Consider the following 23,966-nt stretch of genomic DNA (forward strand, 5'->3'; position numbering starts at 1 on the left):
AGCTGGGGAGGACACTGGCAAGTCCTTCAGATAGAGATAAGCTGTGTTCTGTTTTTCCGGTGTGAAGAATGCCAGTGGAAGCTGTTACAAATCCCAGGGAGAATTTCAGGTAGGAGGGAATTAGCTCGTTGATAGCAGGAGCTGGGGAGGACACTGGCAAGTCCTTCAGATAGAGATAAGCTGTGTTCTGTTTTCTGTTTGCTCCTTGCCTGAGTGCCAGCGTGGCTGAAGGATGAAAGTGTGACCTTGCTGCAAACGTGTGCTAGACCAAGTTCTCTAGCATGGAAGGTTGGAGATCTCTGCTGGGTTTTGCTGCTCCATTATAGGAGACAGCTGAGGGAAAAGAAGGAAAACCCATCTCTCTGTTACTCTTCCACAGGACCCAGTGCTTCCCACCTGGAGGAACAGGCCCTCTCCAAGGGGCAGGACCCAGGAATGAATCCAGCTCCTGAGGACCCCCAGATCATTCAGCTGCCTCTGGATGCTCTCCCTTAATCCAGAGCTGGTGGAACTCTAGGGTGTCTCACCTGCCCAGCTGCTCCTGGTGCTCTCCTGAGAGCAGTGTTGGCCCCACAGCATGGTGGTGACCCATGACCACGGGCTGTCCCTGTCCTGGGGGGGAAGGGGGTCTGTGGGGCTCATCCTGGAGTGTTTTGGGGTGTGTGGAGGTCATCCAGGCTGTCTTGGGTGTGGTATGGGGTTAACCCTGAAACATCTTCAAGGTGTGCGTGTCTCATCCTGGGATGTCCTGGGGGGTGTGTGTGGGTTTGTCTGGGGATGTCTTGTGGGACTATGGGGTTAATCCTGGGATGTCTTGAGGTTGTGGGGCTCATTCTGGGAGGTTTTGGTGGGTGTATGGGGCTCATCCTGGGCTGTTCTGGGGGCTTATAGGGCTCACCCTGGTCTACCTCCAGGGGATGAGGCTTAGCCTGGGATGTTTTTGGTGGTGTGCAGCTTATCTTGAGGTGCTTTGAGGGGTGTGGGTCTCATCCTGGGATGTCTTGGTGGGTGCAGGGTGCATTCTGGGCATTTTTAAGGTCTGAGGTTCATCTTGTAAAATCATGGTGAGTCTATGGCTCATCCTGGAATGACTTAGATGGTTTAAGGCTCGTCCCGGGATGTTTTGGTGAGTACATAGGGTTCATCCTGTGACATTGTCAGGGTCTGGAACTTATCTTGGAATAGCTTGGGGGTGAATATGGCTCATCCTGGGACATCTTCAGGGTCCGTGGCTCATCCTGCGATATCTGGAGTGTTATAGGGCTCCTTCTGGGGCGTCCTGGACTTTGTATGGGGCTGGTGCTGGGACACCTCTGGGTTACGTGGCTCATGCTGGGCCATCCTCACGGCCAGGGCTCACCCTGTGGTGTTTGGGGTGCGGGAAGAGGCTGAGCCCACAGTGTCCTGGGCTGTCCGGGGCAGGGGCCTCGCTGTCCGGGGCACAGGGCTCGCTGTCCGGGGCACAGGGCTCGCTGTCCCGGCACAGCGCTCGCTGTCCCGGGCACGGGGCTCGCTGTCCCGGGCCCGGGGCTCGCTGTCCCGGGCCCGGGGCTCGCTGTCCCGGGCACAGGGCTCGCTGTCCCGGGCACAGGGCTCGCTGTCCCGGCACAGGGCTCGCTGTCCCGGGCACAGGGCTCGCTGTCCCGGCACAGGGCTCGCTGTCGCGGTGCCGCTCCCTCAGCTGAGGGACGCGGCGCCCGGAGCGCCCCACTCCTGCCGCCGGGGGGGGCCGCGCTCCTCCACCCGCCACAATGGTACGGCCGCCACCCCCGTCTCCATGGCGACGACGCGGCGCCTGCCAGCGGCGGCGCTGATTTGCTGCCGCTGGCGGCGGGGGCGGGGCGGGCAGCGGCACTGCCCAATCAGCATCCCGCGCGCAGCCGAGGCCCCGCCCCGCGGGCTGAGGCGTGGCGGGCGCTTCCGGCGGGGCGGGCCGCGGGCGGAAGCGGCGGCGATGGCGTCGGGCGGCTCCCGCTCGCCCTCCCCGGCCGAGCGCCGCCCGCCGCCCTTCCCCGAGCACCGCGGCCTGGGCGCCCCCGACAGCGACTCGGAGGGCGAGGACATCTTCACCGGCAGCGTGAGTGCGGCCGCGGGCGGGGCCGGGCCCGTGTGCGAGGAGCTGCCCGGGGCGTCCTCCCGGCCGGTGAAAATAGTGCGGAACGCCCCCGGTAAAGAGGGCGGTGCCTCTGGTGCCGTGTCCCTGCAGGGCAGCCGGGCCCGGCGGGGCTCCGGGGTTGAGCAGGGGCTGGTCCCGGCTGGGCCTCGCCGTTCCCGCAGGACTCTGCCCGAGCCGGGCTGGGGGAGCTGGGAGCAGCCTGCTCTGCTGGAAGGCGCTGCTGGTGGGGGGCTTCAGGGTGCCTGGCAGCCACAGCTCAGCCTCCTCGCTTCCCTGTGAGGGAGCTGGAGCCCGTCTGCCTTGCCCCAGCATCACCAGCTCAACTCCCAGAGCGTGCTGCCACGGCACCTGCAGCCTGAGATAGGTGAGGGGACAGGAGGCACCGGTGTCCCCTCTCACTGGGGCTCCGTGCTGGCTGCAGCAGGGTTTTGGAGGCTTTGGTGGCGCTTGTTCAGCACAAATCCGTGCTGCAGGTGGAGGTGGGAAGGGTGTCAGCAGCTCTCCTGGTTGCCAGCAGTCTCCTGTGCAGCCAGGGCAGGTTGCTGAAGGCTGCTGGCATTGACTCCTGCTGGCGTTTCCCAGGTTTGCTCCAGGCAGTGACCAGCAGCCAGGAGGAGGTAAAACTGACTGGTGCTTTCCCAAGCTGCATCCCAGTCAGCTGAATTTCCCCAGTCAGCCACTGGTCCTTGGGATCAGCATCTCCATGGAGCAAGGATCTCAGCTAGAGGGGCCACAGAAGCCCTTCCTGGAGGCTGGAATGCTGTGGGGTTGGTTCCCTGAGCTCTGGGAGCCTCTGCCCACCTCACCCAGACTTTTTCCAGCCTGCCAGGTGCAGCTGGAGGTGCAGGAGGAGCTGGTGCCTGTGGCAGGAAGTTCTCCAGGAAGATTCTGCAGTTTCCCAGCCCGGGAAGGCCTCGGGCAGGAGACTGGCCATGAGCAAACAAACCTGCTGGGAATGGCCTGGCCAAGCTGCTCCTGCTGCACAAAGCCAGAGCTGCCTGTGCCCTGCTCCTGGTGCAGCTCCTGCCTGCTGGCTGTGAGCTCTGCCTGTGCTTTGCAGCAGGGAAAAGGGAGGTTTGGGGGGATGTGGGCAGGTTGTGACCCCACACTGCTCTGGGCAGGGCAGCAGCTGGGCTGTGTGTTTGCAAAGCTGGCAAAGTCCAGCCCTGGGCCGTGCAGGAGGAAGGTGCTGGCAGTGGTCTGGAACCTCCCAGGAGCTTTCTTTGGTGAAGAACTGCAGGATGTAGGAGGTGGTGTGATGCTTTGTGGCCCCCCAGGAGGGGTGAGCCCTGGGTGCTGTGGGATTTCATGGGAAAGGGGAGGCTGGTGAGCCACAGCAGCTTATTAGGTGTTTGGCTTTGTTGTGGAAGGCACTGTTGTAACTATCACAGGCCTGTTGTTGTGACCTGCTGGCTTTGCTTGTCTGTGCCCTTGAACGTCAGGAAAACACTGCCTGGGAAGCAGGGGAGGCAGATCTGCCTGGCTGGGGAGGCTCAGCAGGGCTTGGGCCAGAGCTCAGCAGAACCCGAGCTGGACCTCACCTGTCCATGGCTCCTTCTAGGGATGCCTCCAAGGACCAGCCCTTCCCAAACAGGTTCTGTTTCCCTGGGGTGAGGGCCAGGCTGGCACAGGGGCAGCTCTGCCCCCGTGTGTGATGTTGGGGGTGCTGAATCCAGCCCCAGAGATGGCTGCTGTCCTGTTTGGGCTGGTCTAACAAGGCCACAGCTGCTCTGTAGCAGCAGATGGAGAAGTAGGAGCAGGGTGGGGTGCTTTCATGTCTGAGGAACTAAAGGAACTGAGGAACTAAATTTAAAGCAAGCTGGGAAGCAGTTGCAGTAAAAACCACTTTGTCCATGCACTGTGGGCTTCCTCATGAGCCTGAATATTTCCTGGGGTCACAGAGGAGCTGTGTGAGCCCTTTCCTCACAGGTACCACTGGCACCAGCCCTCTTGTTGGCTTGGACACCAGTCTGAAGGACCCTGGGGGATGTTTGGCTTGGAGGTCTCTGCTCCCCTCTCCCCCTCACTAACACACATGGCTCGTGCCTTTAACTGCTGTGATCCAAGCTGGGAGCAGGCCGTCCTCTAGGAAAACTCCTAAAATGCAGCAGCTGAAACAATCAAGTGGTTTGATGCCTCTTTTGTTTTAACCACCCAAAGACACGAGCCCACCTTAAAGAAAAGCTGCTCAGCAGGGCTTCACTCCTTCAGGAGTGATCCATGGCACTGCCTTGCTGGAGAGAGTGCCAAGGAGCTGCTGGTTTGGAGTGTCTGGGCTCTTTTCTTTTAACCACCCAAAGACACAAGCCCACCTTAAGGAAAAGCTGCTCAGCTTTTCTTCAGTCCTCATGGCACTGCCTTGCTGGAGAGAGTGCCAAGGAGCTGCTGGTTTGGAGTGTCTGGTAGAGCTCCATTTACTGCCCTCAAAGACCTGCTCTGTTCTCTGCTGGGACCTACAGAATGGCACTTGCTGTCCCTTCTTCCTTGGGACATCTGCCTGCAGAATGAGGGGTGGTTTGGGATCTGTAACAGGAATGCTGGAGCAGCTCTGTCTTCTGCTGGGGAGGACTGGTTGGCATAAAAGCTCTCAGGTGGGCTGTACCCTTGTCCCCAAGCCTGCTGCCAGCAGCCAGGATGGTCCTTTCTGGGTGGAAACTGGCTCCAGAGTTTGGTGTGGTGCTTGTTGTCCTTCACAGTGGCAGCAAGGGTGGTGGACAAGCAAGGTGACATGTTTTTTCCTCCATCCCTCAGTGTAAATGACCTGTCTTTGACCTTTTAATCCTCTCACAGAGCAACTGCCCAGACCTGAAAGAAGAGCCTCCTCTCCCTGTGAGCAACTCCTCCAAAGAGAACGGAGTTCATGTGGAGCAGGATGATCAGGACCTGTTTGCAGGTGAGTCTGTGTGTGCTGGGCCTCTCTCAGCCCCAGGCCTGGAGTGATAGTCCTAAAATGCCCATAACCAAAAGCAGACCATAGTCCTTATCTCAAACACATGCTTGGGTCCACCTGCTCTGGGGTTGTGTTCAGGAAGGTCAGAGCAGCCCCTGGCAGGTCTCTGGGATAATCCTGCCACAGCAGTGACTGCCTGGGAGCTGAAGAGGATTAAATTGAGGGTTGCTTTTGTTGCCTGAAGCCCTGAGGTGGTGTCTCCTCAGAGTTAAAGGGTTTTCCTTCTCCACCCTCTCCTGACTCCAGGCCAGTGGAGGAAACATCTCCAGTAGAGAGCTGGCTGTTCCCAAGGAACAGGAAACACAACCCCCTCAGCAGGGGAGAATGAGGAGGGCCAGGCATTCCCCAGCCCTGGCACGATGGGCTGAGAGTCACTTCTGGGTACTTCTGCCAAGAGGTGGAAGTTTTTACACCTCCAGGTGGAGAGGTGGCCTGGGAAGGAGCCTTGCTCCCAGGTGAAATCTGCCTTGGCTTTAGCTTTAGCTGCTGCAGGGTGCAGCTCCGTTGCACACAGCAGGGAGGTGATCAGGGAGAGGTGATGCCTGGCTCCTTCTGCAATAAGAAGTTCATTGGATTAACATGATGCTGCCCAGCAGGGTTGATGAAATGCTCTTACTGCAGTGAAGATGCTTTGCTGTGCTCCTCTCAGTGCTTACAGGTGTTCTCCCCATGGATTTCTTTGCCAGTTAAGGCTGTTGCTACTTCATGGATCCCACGAATCTGAGAATATTGCAGTTGCCTTTCCAGAAACCCCAAGAGAGAGGCTGACCCTTGCAAACTTCTTTTGACAGATGCCACTGTGGAGCTGTCCCTTGATAACACTCAGAACAACCAGAAGAAGGAGGTGGCCAAGCCATCCAGCCCTTTGCCCCCCTCATTAGATGTAGCAGCAAGTTCTTCTAGAAACCTTTCAAAGAGCTGTGAGGAGGTGAGAATTCCAAACTGTCCTGCAGGTTTCAAACTGTCTTTGGCAGGAGCCTCTCTGTGTGCTCAGTTGTAAACGTGAATCTCAAATGATGTAATTAATATGCAATTGCCTTATTGAATGCCCTGATTTGTATCTTGGGCCATCAGTCTGAGTCTGATACCACTGGAGAGGGGCTCAGTGGTGGCATTCCTGCTCCTGTGGAGGCCCAGGTTCCTTGCAGAGCTATCACAGTGGTGGACCTGGTCCTGAGGGTCCAAGCTGTGAATTGGAGCTCTGCAGTTTCTTCTTGGGGCTGAGCAGTTTGTGCCTCAGTGGGGTAGGAATGACAAACCCGGTTTGGGATCCTTGCCTGGGCATGATGAGGAGCCTGTTCAGGCTTTATGGAGCAGTCCTGGCCACACTGAGGTGCTGCAGGTGCCCTGCAGGGGGACAAGCTCACCACAGTGCTCTGGGGTGGGTGGAACTCTGCTTTCCTGGCTTTGATTGCTGTCCCTCTGTGCTCTCTCCAAACAGCTGGAGGAGGAGGAGCAGGAGGACAAATTTGACCTGACTGTGGGCGTGAGTGACCCAGAGAAAGTTGGTGAGTTACAGTCCTGCATGGGGGAAGGCTGGGGGAGCCAGGCTGGGCCCTGCAGCTCCTGCCTCTGGGCTGTCTCTAAGCACAAACCTGAGCCTGGAGTAACATTTCCAAGGCTTCCTCTGGCATCTTAAAGAAATGATGCTGCACAGAGCCCAGAATGAGCAAAGCAGAGGCAGGTTCTAGAAAGCCCAGAGCCAGGTTTTTGGTTTTCTTGGTGCTTGGCACTGTGGTGACCAACTTGGCATGACCTCCAGGCAGCACTGCCCTGTGTGGGACTGGCATGGGGTAAGCAAAATTCCCCTAACCTGAAACTGAGTGCATTGTTCCATGCTCTGGCACATTCCCTGGAAGCTGGGCTTGCCAGGGAACCAACTCTGGCTTCAAAATGAGAAGCAAGAGGGTTTCTGTCTATTGAAAGAGGGGTCAGAGTGCCATGACCAGCCACGTGGAAGTTCCTGGGGTGCAGAAAACCCAAGGTGACATCTGATCCCAGCCAGCAGAGCAGCCCCACGAGTGGCAGCTTGTTCCCACTCCATGGCTTGTGATCTCTGAGCTGGGAGGTGTAAATAGATGTATCTTAAGGGCAGCAGTGGAGCTCAGAGGATGCCCTGCAGATGAACTGCCAGGTGAACAAGGGGATTTCTGTGTGAGCTGGAGCAAACTGCCTGTGGTGTTCCAGGATCCAGCCCCATCCAGCCCGACTTGCATGCTGTGAATAGACTGTTTCATGTGCCCCACAGCCCCCGAATTGTTGGGGTCTGAGCAGATGTGTGGAGCCAGCCCAGAGGCTGCTGGCACAACAAGTGCCCAATTGTCAGCGCTGGCTCCCGTAGGAAGTGTGGGGAGGCAGAAGCAGGTTGGGAAGTGGCTGCTGGGCAGGAGGCCAGGGCCAGGCAGCAGGAAGCTGCCTCTGGCTTTGCAGGAAGATGCAGGGCTCCATCAGACCCGAAATCAGGATCACTGAGGCAGGAAAAGGTCAGGAGCCTTGTGCTTTGTGCTCAGGGAATAGTGGAAAGTGCCAATGTTGTGATCCCAACACCTCGTTTCTGTTTTCCTTAGGGGATGGAATGAATGCCTACGTAGCCTACAAAGTGTCAACACAGGTATGTCTAACCCCTCTGTGTCTTATTTTCCATTATTTTTCCATGCTTAAAGGCAGCTGGACTGTGTGTCCTTAGCCAAGCCAGCAGTGACCTAAATAAATAGGAGGCCTGAATGCCTGGTTCTGTGGATTCAGGAGTTATAATCCACAAAGGATGAGCCTAGCAGAGGAATGGGGCTGGAATCTATTTGAAAGGAGACTGGCTTTATTATCACAGCCTCTTTGCAGCCTTGGCTGAGAGGGATGCTCAGCATTGGAGGGAGCAGGAATGACATCTGTTGGGACAGTCCCTGAGCCTGGGGCTGCTGCTGCAGGTCCTGTGCCAATGGCAGCATCAGACTGAGCTGCCCTGAGCTCAACACTCTCTGCAGAGCTGCTGCTGTAGTTGTATTCTCATCAGGACCTATTCCCCTCAGTTTCCATGAGAAATGCAGCTGCTGCAATGCTTTGGAATCCTGCTCTGAGCGCTGGAAAGTTGCTGCTGCTGGGCTACAGGCAGCCTGTGGTCTGAAGAAGAGACAAGAGGATTTGTTATCCTTAATTCCTGCTCTGCAAACTCAGTCCAAAGCACTGGTGGGCCCTGCAGTCTTTAGGTGTGTCCCTGTTCCTGTGTGGAGCAGGGACGATGGGATTAGGCAGTAGGCAGGGCTTACTAAGCAGCCAATGGCTGCAGGAGCAGCTGTTTGTTGTTTAATGCCATTAATTCTGCTGCTGGCTCCTGGGAGAACCCAGCTGGGAGAGAAGCTGTGGAAAACCTGGGCCAGAACTGGCTCTGTTCACTGCTCACATCTTGCAGAGCTGCTACTGTCCCATTGACCCCAGAGGTGCCAGCAGGCAGGGCCAGGCTGTCCTGGGGGAGTGTGACCCGAGTGCCATCTCCTCCCCAGACCAGCATGCCGATGTTCAGGAGCAAGCAGTTCTCAGTGAAAAGGAGGTTCAGTGACTTCCTGGGGCTCTATGACAAGCTGTCGGAGAAGCACGCCCAGAACGGGTTCATCGTCCCTCCGCCGCCCGAGAAGAGCCTCATCGGTGAGTCAGGAGCTGCTCAGAGCCTCTGCTGGCCCTCCACAGCTGCCCTGAGCCCTTCTGGTGTGAGCTCTGTGCCCACGGATTGGCCTGCAGCAGTCTCAGCTGGCTGGGAAGCTGCAGAGTAGACAAGGAAAAGAATCTGGGTTCTGTGGCACAGACAAAGCTCTGGCTCCATACTTGGAGCTCAGGACTTAAATCCTTGATGGAGTTCACAGATGAACTGCTTGGTGAAGAGTACAACCTCTGTGGTGTCACTGAATTGCTGTTCACTTGAGTTCAGCCCATTGCTTTGCCTCTTTCCTGCATGTCAGTTCCTTGGGTATTAGCAGATTTCAAATTCCCAAAGTCTAACTCCTGTTGTGAGATTCCTCTCCTCCACTGTCACCCTGATAGTCTGTAATAAACCACTTTACCTCGTGTGTAGAGTTTAGAGCAGCTCATTAATCACATCTTCCCTCTGTGTTAGGCATGACCAAAGTGAAAGTTGGGAAAGAAGATTCCTCCTCTGCAGAGTTCCTAGAAAAACGTCGGGCTGCTCTAGAGAGGTATGGCCCCATCAGCTGTCCCTGAACCCAGTGAGGGACCTCAGAGAGCTCTGGTCTTTGTGGTGGCACCACCAAATTCCCCAGGGAGATAGGAGAACTTGTGGGTGAATTAGAACAGTTGTTGGCTCTGATTTCCAGCCCCCCAGCTGCTGTTCTGGAGTAAATACCAAGCTGTGTCACTGCATTGGACAGATTTAAAATCAAAAGCTGGATTTGCTACAGCCAAAGTAACTGCTGGAGTTGTTCCTCCCACAGGTACCTACGGAGAGTGGTCAGCCACCCAACCATGCTGCAGGACCCAGACGTCAGGGAGTTCTTGGAGAAGGAGGAGGTCAGTGGGGTGGAGTAAGGAATCCTTGGAAGTGCTGAAGGAAATGGTTCTTGAGCAGTTGATGAGGCAGGATCCCCCAAAGCTCACTGGGACGTGGCAGAGCCCTGTTAGGGTGGGAGCTGCTGTTGGCACCAGGTGCCACCAAAGCTGCTGAACCATCCCCTCAGCTGGACATGAGGGAAAAAATAAACAAAAGGCTTGTGGGTTGAGGTGAGGGCAGGGAGAGATCACTCAGCAGTCACCTCATGGGCAAAACAGAATCATGGAATGGCTTGGGCTGGAAGGGACTTTAAAAACCCCCATCTCATTCCACCCTGTGCCATGGGCAGGAGCACCTGTTGCTGTCCCAGGTGGCTCCAAGCCTCATCCACTGGCCTTGGACACTTCCAGGGCTGGGAGAGCCACAGCTTCTCTGGGAAACCTGTGCCAGAGCCTCATCACCCTCACAGCTAAGAGTTTTTTCCCAGTGTCCCATCTGTCCTGGCCTTGGACACTTCTGGGGCTGGGAGAGCCACAGCTTCTCTGGGAAACCTGTGCCAGAGCCTCATCACCCTCACAGCTAAGAATTTTTTCCCAGTGTCCCATCTGTCCCTGTCCTCTGGCAGTGGAAACTCATTTCCTCTCATCCTCTCAGTCCAGGCCTTGTTCAGACTCCCTCTCCATCTCTCCTGAAGCCCCTTTAGACACTCAGTGGGGCTCTGAGCTCTCCCCAGAGCCTTCTCCTCTCCAGGTGAACACCCCCAGCTCTCCCAGCCTGGCTCCTATGGCAAAGCAAACTTTTCCATTCCTTTCCAGCTCCCAAGAGCAGTAGGAACCCAGACCTTGAGCGGAGCAGGAATAATGAAGATGTTCAACAAAGCCACGGATGCAGTCAGTAAAATGACCATCAAGATGAACGAGTCTGACATCGTAAGTGCCAGGGCACCTCTGGGTGTCCCTGTCCTCAGTCCAGAGCTGTGTGCTCTTCCCAGCTCCAGCTCTGGGTGCAGGGAAAGCCCCCTTGTGGGGATCAGCTCTGCACTTTCCCGTTGCAGTGGTTTGAGGAGAAGCTGCAGGAGGTGGAGTGCGAGGACCAGCGGCTGCGGAAGCTGCACGCCGTGGTGGAGACGCTGGTGAACCACCGCAAAGGTGACCCAGGGACACGTGGGCTGGCAGTCACAGCCTGGGCCTGCCTGCAGGGCTCACCAGGGCCACGTGTCCCAGGGACACTTCAGGGAGCTGGGACAGTGCTGTAAAGGCCTCTCTGTCCCTTCCTCCTGGGAGACAGATGTAAAATGGTCACCCCAGTTCTTCTGTGCAGCTCCACAAGCTTGGGATGGCAGTGTGGGAGGGAACCTGTGTCCTGTGGGATCATAGAATCCCAGGATGGCTTGGGGGCTACAGGAACCTTGAAGTCCCTCTTGTTCCACCCTGTCCTGCCATGGGCAGGGACACCTTGCACTATCCCAGCCTGCTCCAAGCCCTGTCCAACCTGGCCTTGGAAACTGATAGGGATAACCACAGTTTGTCTGAGCAACCTGTGCCAGGGCCTCAGTTCCCTCACAGGGAAGAATTCCTTCCCATCTATCCCTGCCCTCTGGCAGTGGAAAGCCATTCCCTGTGTCCTGTCCCTCCATCCCTTGTCCCCAGTCCCTCTCCAGCTCTCCTGGGGCCCCTCCAGGCACTGGCAGGGCTCTGAGCTCTCCCTGGAGCCTTCTCTTCTGCAGGCTGATCAACCCTCATTCCCTCAGCCTATCCTCATGGGCCAGAAAGCTGCTGTAGCAAACCTGAGCAGGGCTGACCTCTGGGAGTGGGGATCTTTTCCTTCCTCTGCACTTTCCACTGACTTCTGCAAAGCTGTGCCTGTCCTTCCGCTCAGCTGCTTCCCTTTTCCTCATGGCTGGAAGCTGCTAGCTCTGCCTGAGCCAGGGCTGGCTCTCCCAGCTGGTATCTCCTGGAGCTGTGGAAAGGCAGCTCCAAGGGCTGAACCCTCTGCTGGGGAGCTCCTGGTGCAGGCAGGCCCATCTCCTGACCCTCATCCCCTTCCCCAGAGCTGGCACTGAACACAGCCCAGTTTGCCAAGAGCCTGGCCATGCTGGGAAGCTCAGAGGACAACACGGCCCTGTCCCGGGCGTTGTCCCAGCTGGCTGAGGTGGAGGAGAAGATTGAGCAGCTGCACCATGAACAGGCTAACAATGACTTCTTCCTCCTGGCCGAGCTCCTGGGGGATTACATCCGCCTGCTCTCGGTTGTCAGGGTAAGAATTCCTTCACTCCTGCTCCTCGTACCCATCCTGGGCTTGGGGATGCCAGGAGGTCTTCCAAACTCAGGCACAGGACATGCAGGGCATGGCCTCTTCAGGCAGAGGGAAAGCTTGCTGGTTGTCCAGATGTGCACTGGCTAGGTTGGAAGGTGGTTGTAGGGGAGGCCTGGCTGTGCTGCTGTGCTGTTCTCCAGAGGGGATGTGGAGCAAGTTCATGGCTTGTGGGTGACCCCAGCCCTTCCAGAGGTGAAGGCTGAAGCTGTGAGCTGGTAACCTGTGATGCAGGTGGTGAAAACTGACCTGCCACGTGCCTGCTGTGGCAGGGCCTGAGTGCTGATGCTCCTGAACTTGGGCATCAAGTCCACACAGCCCACCTGGTGCACTGGGAAGAAGCAATCCCCTGGGAGTAGCAAGTCCAGCAGGCTGGCCCCTTCCTGCCCCAAAGGCCAGACCACCATATCCTTGGTCCACTGGTCCATACAGGAGCTGTGGATGCTCCAGAGCAGGACCCAATCTGTGTTCTGGCTCAGCTTTGGTCCAGGACCTCCAGTGTCCCCTTGTCAGGAGATCTCTGCCCCTCCTTCCCTCCAGGGAGCCTTTGACCAGCGCATGAAGACCTGGCAGCGCTGGCAGGATGCCCAGACCATGCTCCAGAAGAAGAGGGAGATGGAGGCCAGGCTGCTGTGGGCAAACAAACCTGACAAGCTGCAGCAGGCCAAGGATGAGATCTCGGAGGTAGGGGAGAGAGCGTGGGGTCTGTGCTCTGTTCCTGCCCCCCTTGCTCCAGTGGGGAAGGACCTCCTGGGCTGGGGAAGGAGCCTGCTGGGCTGGGGGGCACCTCCTGAGCAGGAGGGATGGGTGTCTGTGGCCAAGCTGCCCCAGGGGCTAAGCCAGCCTTGAGTGGGGCTGCTCGTGCTCCTGCTTCCTGTGACCTCCCTGCCAGGGTGGTGACAAGGACCGAGCTGTGCTCCAGCAGCACCTCTCCCATGCACAGTCGTGGCTCCAGCCCCCATGGAGGGGGGCAGGAGCTCCTTGTCCTGTCCCCACGCTGCCCTTGCTGTCTCTGCAGTGGGAGTCCCGGGTGACGCAGTACGAGAGGGACTTTGAGCGGATTTCTGCTGTCATCCGCAAGGAGGTGATACGGTTTGAGGTAGGTTTGGGACAGCCCTGGGCTCCTGCCCCTCCTCCTGCCACAGCAGCATCCCTGCATCCCAACACGTGTGAGCTGGGGTGGGCTTCCCACAGGGAATCTTAAACTGAAGCAGTGTGGGCAGAGATCCTCTGTGTCCCATGTCCTGGTCTCCTCACGGGGCCCCAGGAGGAACAGGAGAATCCTGGTGGTTTCTCCTTCCCCCTCCCAGGCTCTGGAGGGTTTTGGTGGTTGGTCCAGCCTCATGCCCATCTCTTGCAGAAGGAGAAATCTAGGGACTTCAGAAACCACGTCACGAAATACCTGGAGACGTTGTTGAACTCCCAGCAGCAGGTCAGTGGTCCCTGATGTGGTTTTAGGTCCAAGGTCAGGCCATGCTTGTGAATCTCTCTCCACCCTCAAGGCTCCTGACTCTCTCCCTCTCCTCCCTGCAGCTGGTGAAGTACTGGGAAGCGTTCCTGCCTGAAGCCAAGGCCATTTCTTAATTGGACTGAGCAAACAAACCTGAATTTTGCCTTTTTTTTTTTTTTTTTTTTTTATATACACTGTACCTCCTCTTCTTTTCCACGTGAGCGACCCCTCGTTCCACATGCTGGAGCTGGCAGAGGTGTCACCCCCAGAAGAACAGCTTGCGAGCCAGTAACTCTTCTAACTGTATATTTTTCATTTAGCAACATATATTTTCTTACTGAAGAGAAACTAGTTTCCTGCTTCCAGACCAGACCCGCAGCCAGGGGCTTAATGAGATCTGGCAAATATCTATTTTTCAGGCTGGGTTTTAAGGCTCTAATGAATTATCTTTCTCCTGCAGTGCCATTAAAGTTCTGTAATAAAACTTCTATCAGGGCAAACAGGCTCTGGGTGTTGAGGGTGGCAGTGGGGAGGGTGACGGTGCCGAGGGCAGCAGCGGAGCCTCCCCCGTGTTGTGACGGGGCCGGGGTGACCTTGGACGCTGCTCTGGCCACCTGTCCCCGCTCTCGATTAGGCTTTGGCTCTGTGCCTTTCCTCCCGTGGGAGCCGTTTTTAGGATCTGAGCAATCCCACAGCGCTGGGACTGGCGTTCCCAGAGCTCCGTGGGGCTGTGGTGCTCCGGGGGGGAGACCTGCCCCTTCCCCCCTTCGCAGCCTCGCGTGTGCGTTTTATCAAAACCGATACCCGCTCGAAAAAAGGCAGCTTGGGCGGACTTCCCTCTTTCCTTTCCCCTTATCCTTGTAAAGCGGCTCCGCGGCGGCTCCGCCGAGCGGCTCCGGGCTCATCCCGGGGCCGTGACCGCCATGGGCTCCCGGGGCGGTCCCGGCCCGGCCCCGCTCCCGCTCCCGGCGCGTCCCGGCGCGCCCCGGGCCGTGATCGCCGTCTGCATCCCCGCGGCGGAGCCCCCGGCGGCGGGCAGCGCCGAGCGGCCGCACACGGTGAGGGACGGGCCCGGGAGGGCGTGAGGGGGTGAGCGGGAACTGCCCTTCTGCCCCGGGAACTCGAGGTCGCCGCTTGTCCCCAAGTGTCCCCCGCCTTTCCCCAGGGGTCCCTGCTCTGGGGGGTCCCAGCTGCCCCAGGACTCGAGGCCCCCAGGTTCCCTGTGGGGTGTCAGCCTGTGACAACTCCCGGCGGGATTTGTCTCTGGAGTCTTCCAGGTGCCCTGGGAGGGGAGGTCGTGCGTGTCCCTGAGCCGTCCCTGCCGGTGGCAGACACGGACCCTGTGCCTTGAAAGGGGCCCTGGCTGCTCTTGGGGCTGTGGCTGCTCTTGGGGTGGCTCTGTCCCGGGGCTGTCCCTGCTCTTGGGGTGTCTCTGCTCCCGGGGGTGCGGGATCCCGCCTGCCGCTGTCCCCGGAGCCTGCGGGGTTTGGAGGTTTCCCCCTCTGCCCAGGGCTCTCTCCCTGCCCGGCGCTGCTTCCACCCTAACCCAGGGCTGGGGGGCTCTCATGTCCCACCTCCGCCGTGTCCCGTTCGTCCCCAGCACTGCCCTCTGCCCGCGGTGTCCCTGGCCCTGGGCTTGGAGGAGCCCAAACAGCCCCGGGAGAGCCCCCGGCAGCCCCAGGGGATCCTGACCCGGGGGCTCCAGGCGGGGACCCCCACTGGGGTCGCTGCCCATGGGGACCCTTTGCCCTTGAGGGAGGGGATGGGGGACATGAGATTATTGAGGCCTGTCCCTGGAGGGTCCCAGCTGGGGGGAGCACAGACCCTTTACCTGTGAAAGGGGGAGAGGTCCCTGTAGCCCCCATGGCTGGGGGTTCCTTCCTTCCCCGGGCTGCCCCACCTGCCCTGGGACTGGAGGTCTCCTCGCCCCCCCAGGCGACCCTGAAGTGTCCCAGCCTCAAGGGTTGGAGGTCCTCAAGTACCCCTGGGTGGTGCCCACCTGCCCCGGGGTCTGTGCCTGCCCTGGGTCCCTGCCGGGGGCACCTTCTGCCCTGGAAGTCGGGAGTGTGTCTGTCCCTCAGCCCCCTCTCGCCCTGGGGGTGCAGGTCCTGCCTTGTCCCCATGGGTCGCCACATCCCAGGGGTGTCCAACTTGCCCCAGGGGTTGGAGGCTCTTCCTGCCTGCCCCGGGGTCCTGTTCTGGGGTTCTTGTGGCTCCCGCAGGTCCCCACCTGCCCGGGAGGGTGTCTCCATGTGCGTCAGGGACTGAGGGTCCCCAGGTGTAACTGGGGAGCCCCACTTGTCCCCGGGGTAGCCCAGGGGCTGCCCTCTGGGGCTGTTCCTCTACCCTGGGAGTCCCCTCTGACCCCAGAGGGTTCCGGGGTCCCTGTCTATCCCTGGGTACCCCCATCTGCCCCAGGGATGTGTGTCCCACATCTGCCCTGGGGCTGGGATGTCCCGAAGTGTCCCCCCTCCCCGCAGTGTCCCCAAATGCCCAGGAGTGGCTGTCCCTGCCTTCGTCCAGAGGATCCCTGCTGGGGCGAGAGGGAGGGACAGGCAGTGATCCTGTGCCCCTGGAAGGGGTGGGAAGGGGCAGCACTGGTGAGGGTGTCTCCTCTGTTCCCATGGGGTCCCTGTCATATCCCTGTGCACCCAGGATGGGGATGTGTCCTTCCCCCTGGGGTGCAGGATCTAAGTGCCCCTGCGGGGTCCCCTTGTCAGACTCCACCTGGGATGGCAAGGATGCAATGTCCCCTGGCACTGGGGTGGGTCCCTGTCTGTCTCTGGGTGCCCCCTCTGCCCTGGGTGTGAGGGTGCCTGCTTGCCCTGGAGGGTGGAGGGTGTGGGGATCTTAATGTGCCCACCAGGGTGTCCCTACATGCTCCAAGTGCCTGGGGGGCTCCCAGCATCCCTGACCTCCTCCCAGGGTCCCAACTCTCCAGTGAGTGAGGAGGCAGGAGGAGAGAGGGGCAGAGGAGACTCTGTGCCCTGAGGAGAGGTCCCCAGCTGTCCTCATGGCTCCCTTTCTGGGAAGGGGGACACAAAGCCCTTGAAGGGGAGGGGATGGGGGTCCCTGGCCCAGGGGTGCTGGGCAGAGGTCCCCACAGGATTCCTTCCTGAGGTGGGTCTGAGGTGGGTCCTCTGCCCTTCTGCCTTGCCTGGGGGGTCCCCTGTGGGATGGAGATGCCTGTGTGTCTGCAGGGGCCCACCCTTGAAAGCAGGGCTGTCCCTGGCCTGGGGGATCCCCACTGGCCCTGGGGAGTGGAGTGGGGAGGGACCCCTGGCTGTGTGGGGAGAGAAGGGCTTCTCCTGTCTTCCGCAGGAGGGTGGAGATCCATGACCATCCCTAGGTAGGGGGGCTTACCTGCCCTGGGGAAAAAGGGTTGTCTACCTCTGTCCCATTGGTTTGAGGTCCCCAAGTGTCCCTTCCTGGTCTCCCTGCACACCCCAAGCTGTTGGGGTCCCTGCCAGCCCCGGGGTCCCAACTGGGGGGCTTTGGTGGGGGTTGGGATGTCACACCTCGCTGTGCTCCCCTTGGGAGGGGAGAATTGTGTCCCATCTGCTTTGGGGGTCCTGTGGTGCCCCACTGGCCATGGGGGTGTTGGGGGTCTGCCCTGGAGATTGGGGGTCTCTGTCTGTCCTAGAGAGGTGGGGGTGGAGTGTCCCAAGTGCTCTCCACAGGTGTGTGAGTTAGCAGCTCCCACCTCCTCTGGGAGGCTGATGAGTGTGGTGAGGGTGATGAGGATGGTAAAGTGTTGCGGTGAATGCTCCAAGTGTGGGGGCACGAGCCTTGACTCCATTTTTCTCAGAAGGCTGATCTATTATGTTATATATTATATTAAAATACTACATTAAAACTATACTAAAGGAGCAGAGAGAGGGGAAGGATCAGAAGGCTACAAAGAACAAGAATAGAATAGAATAAAATGCATAACAAAATCCTGTGACTGCTCACAGCCTCGGCACAGGTGGCTGTGATTGGTCACTAATTGAAAACAATCCACACGGACCAATGGAAGATGCACCTGTGGCATTCCACAGCAGCACACAGTTATTGTTTACATTTCTTTCCTGAGGCTCTCAGCTCCTCAGGATGGGAAAAATCCTAGGAAAGGATTTTCCATAAAATATCATGGCTACAGTAAGGGTGCTGAGGCTGGGGCTGGTTAGAATGGTGAGAATGATGAGGGATGGTGAAGATGATGAGGCTGGAGCTGATGAGGGATGGTGAGGGTGATGAGGACAGAGCGAGGATGGTGAGGCTGGGGCCGATGGGGAGCACTCGCTGTCTGTCCCCTGCAGGTGTTCCGGGTGGAGGTGCTGTGCAATGGCCGGCGGCACACGGTGACCAAGCGCTACAGCGAGTTCCAGGCACTGCACAAGCGGGTGAGACCCCCAGCTCTGCAGGAGGGCACACGGGGCCCTGCCCTCATCCTCTCTGCCCTGCCCTGACACCCCAACACCCTTCCTCAGATCAAGAAGACCTGTAAGGTCCCCGACTTCCCCCCACGCCATGTCCCCAACTGGATGCCCAAAGCGCTGGAGCAGCGCCGGCAGGGCCTGGAGCTCTACCTGCAGGTGAGGAGTGTACGGCAGGTTCAGGGTGGGTTTTTAGGGGTGAGCAACACATGGTGATGGGTTTGGGAGGGGGGTTTTGGGGTGCTGACACCCCTGGAGCATTGCAGGGCGTGCTGTACCACAACGAGGAGCTGCCCCAGGACATCCTGGACTTCCTGAAGGTGCGGCGGTGCCAGCAGAGCCCCAAGGCCAGCAGCCCCCCGTGAGTAGATGATTCTGCTGGCACCAGGGGTATCCCACATGGCACCGGGACTTTCCCCCTGCCCCGTGTTAGGCACCCTGAGTAGCTGGGGCTGGGATGGTGGGGACAGGCTGAGGAGTGATGTCCCCTTTTCCACAGCAGCACCAGACTCCTGCCGTCCCAGCGCCCCATCGTCGGCTTCCGCTCGGATCCCTACGTGCGGCCACGCGGCGCTGGTAAGGAGCAGGGCCTCCAAAACCTCCAAGAGCCTCTTCTGGGCCCTACAAAGGTGCTTCTCCTTCAGCGGGGCCCAGGAGGGAACCAGCTGTTACAGCACCCCCATTTCCTCGCAGAGCTGCTCCCCAACACCGTCCTCAGCGGGGTCCTGCAGGGCCTCTACCTCCCCCTGAGCTGCGTCCCCGGCCTGGCAGCACCCCGAGCCTCTGGAATGATGAGTTCCACCCAGCAGCCAGGGATGCAGTGGTGAGAGGAAGGATCCTTGTGGTGAAACTCACTCCTCCCTGCTGGGAGAAGCCAAAGGGATGTTGGGAAGTGCTCTCTCACCACCATGAAAAGTGCCTTTGTTGGCAGAGCAGGAGCTCTGCCTCCCCCCCTGCTGTTTTGGGCTTGCAGTACGAGCCTTTGGATGCTGGATGGTGCTGGAAAACCTCTCTGCATCCAGGCTTTGGTGCAATAAATCTCCTGGATTTGACTGACTGGAAAAGCGCTGTGCTGTGGAATTCTGCAAAGCAAACCCAGGGCCAACTGTGGCACTGCTCCCAGCTGGATGAGATGATAGCAAAGGAAGGTTGGAAGGGGGGCTGGAAGGTTGAGGGGTGCATCTGGGTGAGGGATCTGCACCCCTCGGAAGGCAGGAGAGAGGCAGCTTTTTAAAAAACACATTGGTCACATTTATTGGTGCATGTGCTTCTTACAAAAGTGATGGAAGAGCAGCCTGTGCCCTGTCCCAGTGGCTGGAGGCAGCAGGGCCAGGGGCTGGGCACTGGGACCCAGCAGGAGCCGGTGGTCCCAGGGCAGGGGAAGCCTGGCAGCCCTGTCCCCCAGCCCCTCCCAGCCCGGCAGGGCCTGGTCCCGTCACTCTTTGGCGATGGCAAACGGCTTCTCCACCTCGATGGTGCCACAGTCGACGATGGTGACGTCCTTGAGGGGCTTGTCCCGGCTGTCTGTCTTTGTGCCCTCCACCTTCCTCACCACGTCCTGGTGGGGTACAGTGTGAGAGCGGGGCACGGGGCAGAGCCAGCTCAGCCAAGCCCTGCCCAGAGCACCCCCTTCCCTTTCCCCCTGCCCTCCCTCACCATTCCCTCCAGCACTTTGCCGAACACCACGTGCTTCCCGTCCAGCCACGGCGTCTTCACGGTGGTGATGAAGAACTGGGAGCCGTTGGTGTCCTTGCCAGCGTTGGCCATGCTCACCCAGCCTGGCCCGTAGTGCTTCAGCTTGAAGTTCTCGTCAGGGAAACGCTCCCCGTAGATGCTCTTTCCTAAAGGTGGGGACAAAAAGGCCGCAGTGGCTTCATGGAATGTGTCGTGGTAGGGGTGATGGTGCTGGTAGCTCCAGCATGAGGTGGGTGGGGGAATGAGCAATTCCAGGGCAGGGACTAGCACTGATGCCACAGGACACATGAGAGATGGGCTGCTGCAGGGAGCTGGGAGCACCCCAGGGGCTGGGCAGGGGTGTCACGCCAAGGGAGCGGAGCAGGAGGCTCCCAGCACCCCAGTCAGCCAGCACTCAGCTCTGCTTCTGGCCACGGCTTGGTGAGCTCCATGCCCACCAAGCTCCAGCCCTGGTCCCAGGGACAGCCCTGCAGAGGCTGGAATTGTGGCTGCTGTCTCACTCCAAGACAGTGGCTTGGATCTGCCAAGTTACCTCCGGTGCCGTCGCCGCGGGTGAAGTCTCCTCCCTGGATCATGAAGTCCTTGATCACACGGTGGAACTTGCTGCCCTTGAAGCCAAATCCTTTCTGGGGGTGTGGAGGGAGAACATGGAGTGAGGGAAGGGACAGACCAGAGCCTGCGGCCCCAGCGCTGCCCCAGGGCACCGAGCAGGGGCCGGCGAGGCCCAGGGTGCCACGGGCCCCTCACCTCTCCGGTGGCCAGGGCCATGAAGTTCTCCACCGTCTTGGGCACCGTCTTGCCGAAGAGCCCGATGACGACACGGCCGGCATCCTCCTCACCGATCCGCAGGTCGAAGAACACCTTGGGGATGGAGCAAGGTTAGGGGGGATCAGGGCAGCCAGACTCACCCTGGGCTCCCTTTTGCGCCAACCCACCCCTAAAGCCCAACTCACCACCTCCAACCAGGCCCAAAGCCTCACCCGGTGAGGATGGTGCCCCACAGCCCCGGCTGCATCCCCCGCAGCCTCACCGCTGCCCCAGCCCAGGCTTCAGCCCAGCGCCCGGGCAGCCCCCGAGCTGGGCCGAGCTGGGCCCAGGCCCCAGAGCCCCGCACTGACCCTCCCTCCTCACGGCTCCCCCACCCTCCCTCAGTCCCAGCCCATCCATGGCCCCTCACCCCGGCTCCCCTCTCCAGGGCTCCCACACGGGCTCCCCCCGCTCGGAGTCTTTCCCCATCGCCCCCCGCCGGCCCCGCCTCGGCCCTTCCCGACCTTGGCGGTGACCTTGGGTCCCTTCTTGCGCTCGTCGGCGCGGGAGGCCGCGGGCAGCAGGAGCAGGAGGGCCGCGCCCAGCGCCGCCGCCGCCACCAGCACCTTCATCCTGCGCCGCTCGCAGCCCGGCCACAGCGCCCGCCGCGCCGCCGGCATCCGGTACCGCCCGCGCCGCGCGCCCGCCCGCTCCGCCCGCCTGGGCGCGACCAACAGGGTCCCACAGGGGGGGGGACGGTAGCACCTTCCGGCCGGGCGGAGCTCGGGCGTATGCCACGTTGCCCCTCGCAGGGCGGCCGCCGCGCTGTCAATCATGGCCGGAACGCCGCGGTGATTGGTCACTGAGGGGGAGGAGGGGGGAGGGGGGCGGGACAAAGGGTGGCGGTGGCCAATGGGCGCGGGCGGGGGGCGGGGCTGCGGCGGGCCGGGCTGCTGGGGCGGCCTGTCCCGCCGTGTCCCCGCGGTGTCCCCGCTTTGTCCCCGCCGTGTCCCCGGTAGCAGCAGCCGCGGCCCCGGCGCAGGGGGACATCGAGCGCCCGAAGCCCGTGGCCGCTCGGTGGCCGCGAGCTGCATGGCTGCGGTCAGTGTGTGAGCGGTCGCGATGAAGGCCCCCGAGCCAAAGCACCTGAGGGCAGCTGTGCCCGCGCACAGACACCTGCACCAGTGTTCCCATGCCTGGAGCCTGCTCCACACTGCGATCGCTCCTGTGACATTTTTACCCCTACTCCCCAGCCTTAAATGTATCGTTTTTAGCATGAGGTTTCATTTCCTGCTCCCAAAAATTTGTCAGGGGATGCGTGCACTCTGACAAGGAGGTGAACCTCAAAAATTCCCTCCCTGACCCTTGGAACCCACATCTCCTCCTCTGAGATTGACACTGACCCAGACCTGATGAAAACCTAATTCCCACGAGTTCAACTAACTGCAGGACTTTCAGTCACAGACCGGTTTGGGTTCGAAGGGACCTTTACAAGTCTAACCCCTGCCATGGGCAGTGACACCTTCAGAGATGGTGCTGAGCTGAACACAGGCATCTGCAACACCACAGAAAGTCCTGCGTGCTTCCAGCCTGGCCTCTCCTGGTATTTAACAGGAATTAGGGCTTCTCTCACTCCTTCCTTCAGTTTTTATCCCACAGCCTTGCCAAGGGGCAGGTCCCAGTGTCCCTCTCCCTGTGGTCCCTTCTGCCTCAGGGACGAGGCATCCTGCATTCCAGGAGGGCTGAAGTGGGAATGTGTGCACCCAGGGAGAAGGGAAATCAGTACCACGTTGTCTGGTGGTGTTTTCAGCTCCATAGGGCTGAACCACCCATGGCTGTAGAGCATGAAGTGTTGGGAAGCTCCCACAAGGTCCCACCCGTGCACTGTCCCCTCCAAGGGGAGCAGAGGGTGACACAAGAGCCAAAGGAAGACAAAACACAAGTGCCGTGGTCAGGCTGAGGTAATAAATACTTCTATTCATGGAGAACAATGCAGCAGTGCAATGTTTTATTGAAAAAAAAAAAAAATCATCTCACTTGATACCTCAGAAGACTGCATCGCAACGTTGGAGGGCCGAGAGCCGCGCCAGGGGCACCGGGAGCCCCCAGGAGCCCTCCCCTGCCTGGGGCCTCCTGGCTGCCGACGCTCCCGGCACGGACAGGAGGGATGGCCCAGGTTAATGCCCTACGTCCTTCCACAGCATGGCTGGCTCAGTCTGGCTGCCTCTCCTTGCCACCTCCGAGCTCCCCAGGGACAGCGGTTCCCTCAAGCACAGGACTTGCTGGTAACCTGCTTTATTTTCTTTTTTTTTTCTTTTTTTAAATTTTTTTTTGTTAAAAAGCCACCCCACATCTTTGCCCTTTTTTTTTTTTTTTTTTTTTTTTAAATTTTTTTTTTTTAAAAACCCCCCCCCCCCTTTTCCCCTTTTTTTTTTTTTTTTTTTTTTGAAGAGTCCAACGTACGATTATAGTGCAAGAGGGCTTGGTACAAGTGAGCATTACCAGCATGCCGTGGGGGGGACAGTCCTCCCCTACAAACACATCATTGTAGGATTAAAAGAACACCGTATCTCCGGAGAGAAGCTGTAGTGGGTCACCATGAAACAGCTTTCAGACCAACCCACTTAAAAACAAGGTCAGGAAAGTTTTCTAAACGATCAAATACATTCACTTAAAAAAAAACAAACCAAAAAACCCCCCAAAAAACAACGAAACGAAAGAAACCAAAAACATTTAGGAACAAAACCTGTTGAGATGGCCCCTTTCCCCCCCGCCCTCCCTCACCCTGCAAACACTTACATATGCTGCAACTACAAGCTGCTCCTTGAGTGGAGGCAGCGAGGAATGACCAAACACGGCAGGAGATGCAGAAGGAATCGAGTTCTGGTGACAGGCACTTAGTGGGGCTTGGGAGGGCAGCAACGGAAGTGTCTCAGGGCCAGCTCTGTCGGCAGCGGGCAGGGCAGCTCCCCGGGGAGCGCCTGTGCCCCTGGGCACCCTCCCAAGATGCCAAACCATGGTTTCCTACAGCAGAGAGAGGAGTGCCTGTGCCACGGACGCTGCTTCTGGGAACCGCGGGCAGCGGAGGAGAAGAGAAAGGTGGGACGTGGCCGTGTCCTCCCTGCGGCAGGAGGGGACAGGGCCGCACACCTGGCACGTGTGTGGTGCCCGTCCTGCCCCGTTCCCACCCCGGCCCAGGGCCTGGCTGGAGGAAAGCGCTTTGCTGAGGGGAAGGAAGGAGGGCATGCGTGAACCCAGGGCTCCTCCATCGCGCTCACTGGGGTAAGGCATGGAGAGAAGGCAGCACAGGATGGTGGAGATCCCCGCGGGGATCCTGGCCAGGAGGGAGGCTTTTCCACCTGGCTCAGGAATGCATGAGGAGCAAGCCCAGAGCTTGCTGCCCACACTGATCTCCTGCCCTCTAAGCCTGCTCCTACCCAGCCAGGGAAACTGAACCTCCTGGCAATGCTGCTCTGTGAATGCCAAGCTACACAGCTTAGCATTAACTCAAATAAACAATAATGAGATCTAGTCTCTCCCTTTCCTCTCTTCAAGCTCTCCATGATTTTTGGGTAAGCCAGGCCCAAGTTTATGGCAACTGAACTATTCCAGCCTGATCTGGTGTCACACATGGAAAAACAAAGTCCAACAAACCTACTCATAACCTCCCCAAAGCTGCTCGAGTTCTCCCACAGCCCTGCCACCTCTCCAGTAACCCCTGGCAGCCTCATCTCCTCCAGTTTGGGAAACACTGCAGCTGGATGCAAGATTTCAGTGTTTTT

At 59.1% G+C, this 23,966-nt stretch overlaps 3 protein-coding genes across 4 annotated transcripts; 2 read left to right on the forward strand and 1 right to left on the reverse strand.

The window, feature by feature from the left end:
* Positions 1-1,915: 1,915 nt before the first annotated feature.
* SNX1 (sorting nexin 1) lies at positions 1,916-13,824 on the forward strand. The gene is made up of 15 exons (XM_039722822.1): positions 1,916-2,077; positions 4,907-5,009; positions 5,858-5,994; positions 6,508-6,574; positions 7,634-7,677; positions 8,564-8,705; positions 9,172-9,250; positions 9,506-9,581; positions 10,377-10,490; positions 10,616-10,709; positions 11,612-11,817; positions 12,415-12,558; positions 12,893-12,973; positions 13,235-13,306; positions 13,408-13,824. The coding sequence occupies exons 1-15, from the start codon at positions 1,955-1,957 to the stop codon at positions 13,456-13,458; spliced, it is 1,533 nt and encodes a 510-aa protein (XP_039578756.1). The 5' UTR covers positions 1,916-1,954; the 3' UTR covers positions 13,459-13,824.
* Positions 13,825-13,974: 150 nt separating this feature from the next.
* Positions 13,975-18,815, forward strand: SNX22 (sorting nexin 22). Of its 2 annotated transcripts, none has more exons than XM_039722826.1 (6): positions 13,975-14,382; positions 17,626-17,709; positions 17,797-17,901; positions 18,009-18,103; positions 18,242-18,318; positions 18,436-18,815. In XM_039722826.1, exons 1-6 carry the CDS (start codon positions 14,248-14,250, stop codon positions 18,567-18,569), a joined length of 630 nt encoding a protein of 209 aa, XP_039578760.1. In that variant the 5' UTR covers positions 13,975-14,247; the 3' UTR covers positions 18,570-18,815. The 2 variants fall into 2 exon arrangements, with proteins under 2 accessions (XP_039578760.1, XP_039578761.1); XM_039722827.1 differs by having other exon boundaries at positions 18,245-18,318.
* Positions 18,816-18,969: 154 nt separating this feature from the next.
* PPIB (peptidylprolyl isomerase B) lies at positions 18,970-20,903 on the reverse strand. The gene is made up of 5 exons (XM_039722825.1): positions 20,709-20,903; positions 20,185-20,298; positions 19,970-20,063; positions 19,399-19,583; positions 18,970-19,300 (listed from the first exon to the last, which is right to left on the reverse strand). The coding sequence occupies exons 1-5, from the start codon at positions 20,862-20,864 to the stop codon at positions 19,178-19,180; spliced, it is 672 nt and encodes a 223-aa protein (XP_039578759.1). The 5' UTR covers positions 20,865-20,903; the 3' UTR covers positions 18,970-19,177.
* Between the last annotated feature and the right edge of the window lie 3,063 nt (positions 20,904-23,966).

This window comes from Passer montanus, unplaced genomic scaffold (genome assembly GCF_014805655.1).
Source record: "Passer montanus isolate IOZ18808 unplaced genomic scaffold, ASM1480565v1 scaffold5, whole genome shotgun sequence".
Taxonomy (NCBI): domain Eukaryota; kingdom Metazoa; phylum Chordata; class Aves; order Passeriformes; family Passeridae; genus Passer; species Passer montanus.

What these genes read in the sequence shown, in the direction of transcription:
- PPIB (XM_039722825.1), bottom strand. Translation starts at nt 20,864, where the DNA reads ATGCCGGCGGCGCGGCGGGCGCTGTGGCCGGGCTGCGAGCGGCGCAGG. An exon ending in GACCCAAGGTCACCGCCAAG is followed by an intron (nt 20,299 to 20,708) that starts GTCGGGAAGGGC and finishes TCCATCCCCAAG; the next exon opens with GTGTTCTTCGACCTGCGGAT. An exon ending in GCAAAGTGCTGGAGGGAATG is followed by an intron (nt 19,301 to 19,398) that starts GTGAGGGAGGGC and finishes GTACCCCACCAG; the next exon opens with GACGTGGTGAGGAAGGTGGA.
- SNX22 (XM_039722826.1), top strand. Translation starts at nt 14,248, where the DNA reads ATGGGCTCCCGGGGCGGTCCCGGCCCGGCCCCGCTCCCGCTCCCGGCG. An exon ending in GCCTGGAGCTCTACCTGCAG is followed by an intron (nt 17,902 to 18,008) that starts GTGAGGAGTGTA and finishes GGAGCATTGCAG; the next exon opens with GGCGTGCTGTACCACAACGA. An exon ending in CCCAAGGCCAGCAGCCCCCC is followed by an intron (nt 18,104 to 18,241) that starts GTGAGTAGATGA and finishes CCTTTTCCACAG; the next exon opens with CAGCACCAGACTCCTGCCGT.
- SNX1 (XM_039722822.1), top strand. Translation starts at nt 1,955, where the DNA reads ATGGCGTCGGGCGGCTCCCGCTCGCCCTCCCCGGCCGAGCGCCGCCCG. An exon ending in AGGACATCTTCACCGGCAGC is followed by an intron (nt 2,078 to 4,906) that starts GTGAGTGCGGCC and finishes ATCCTCTCACAG; the next exon opens with AGCAACTGCCCAGACCTGAA. An exon ending in TTTCAAAGAGCTGTGAGGAG is followed by an intron (nt 5,995 to 6,507) that starts GTGAGAATTCCA and finishes CTCTCCAAACAG; the next exon opens with CTGGAGGAGGAGGAGCAGGA.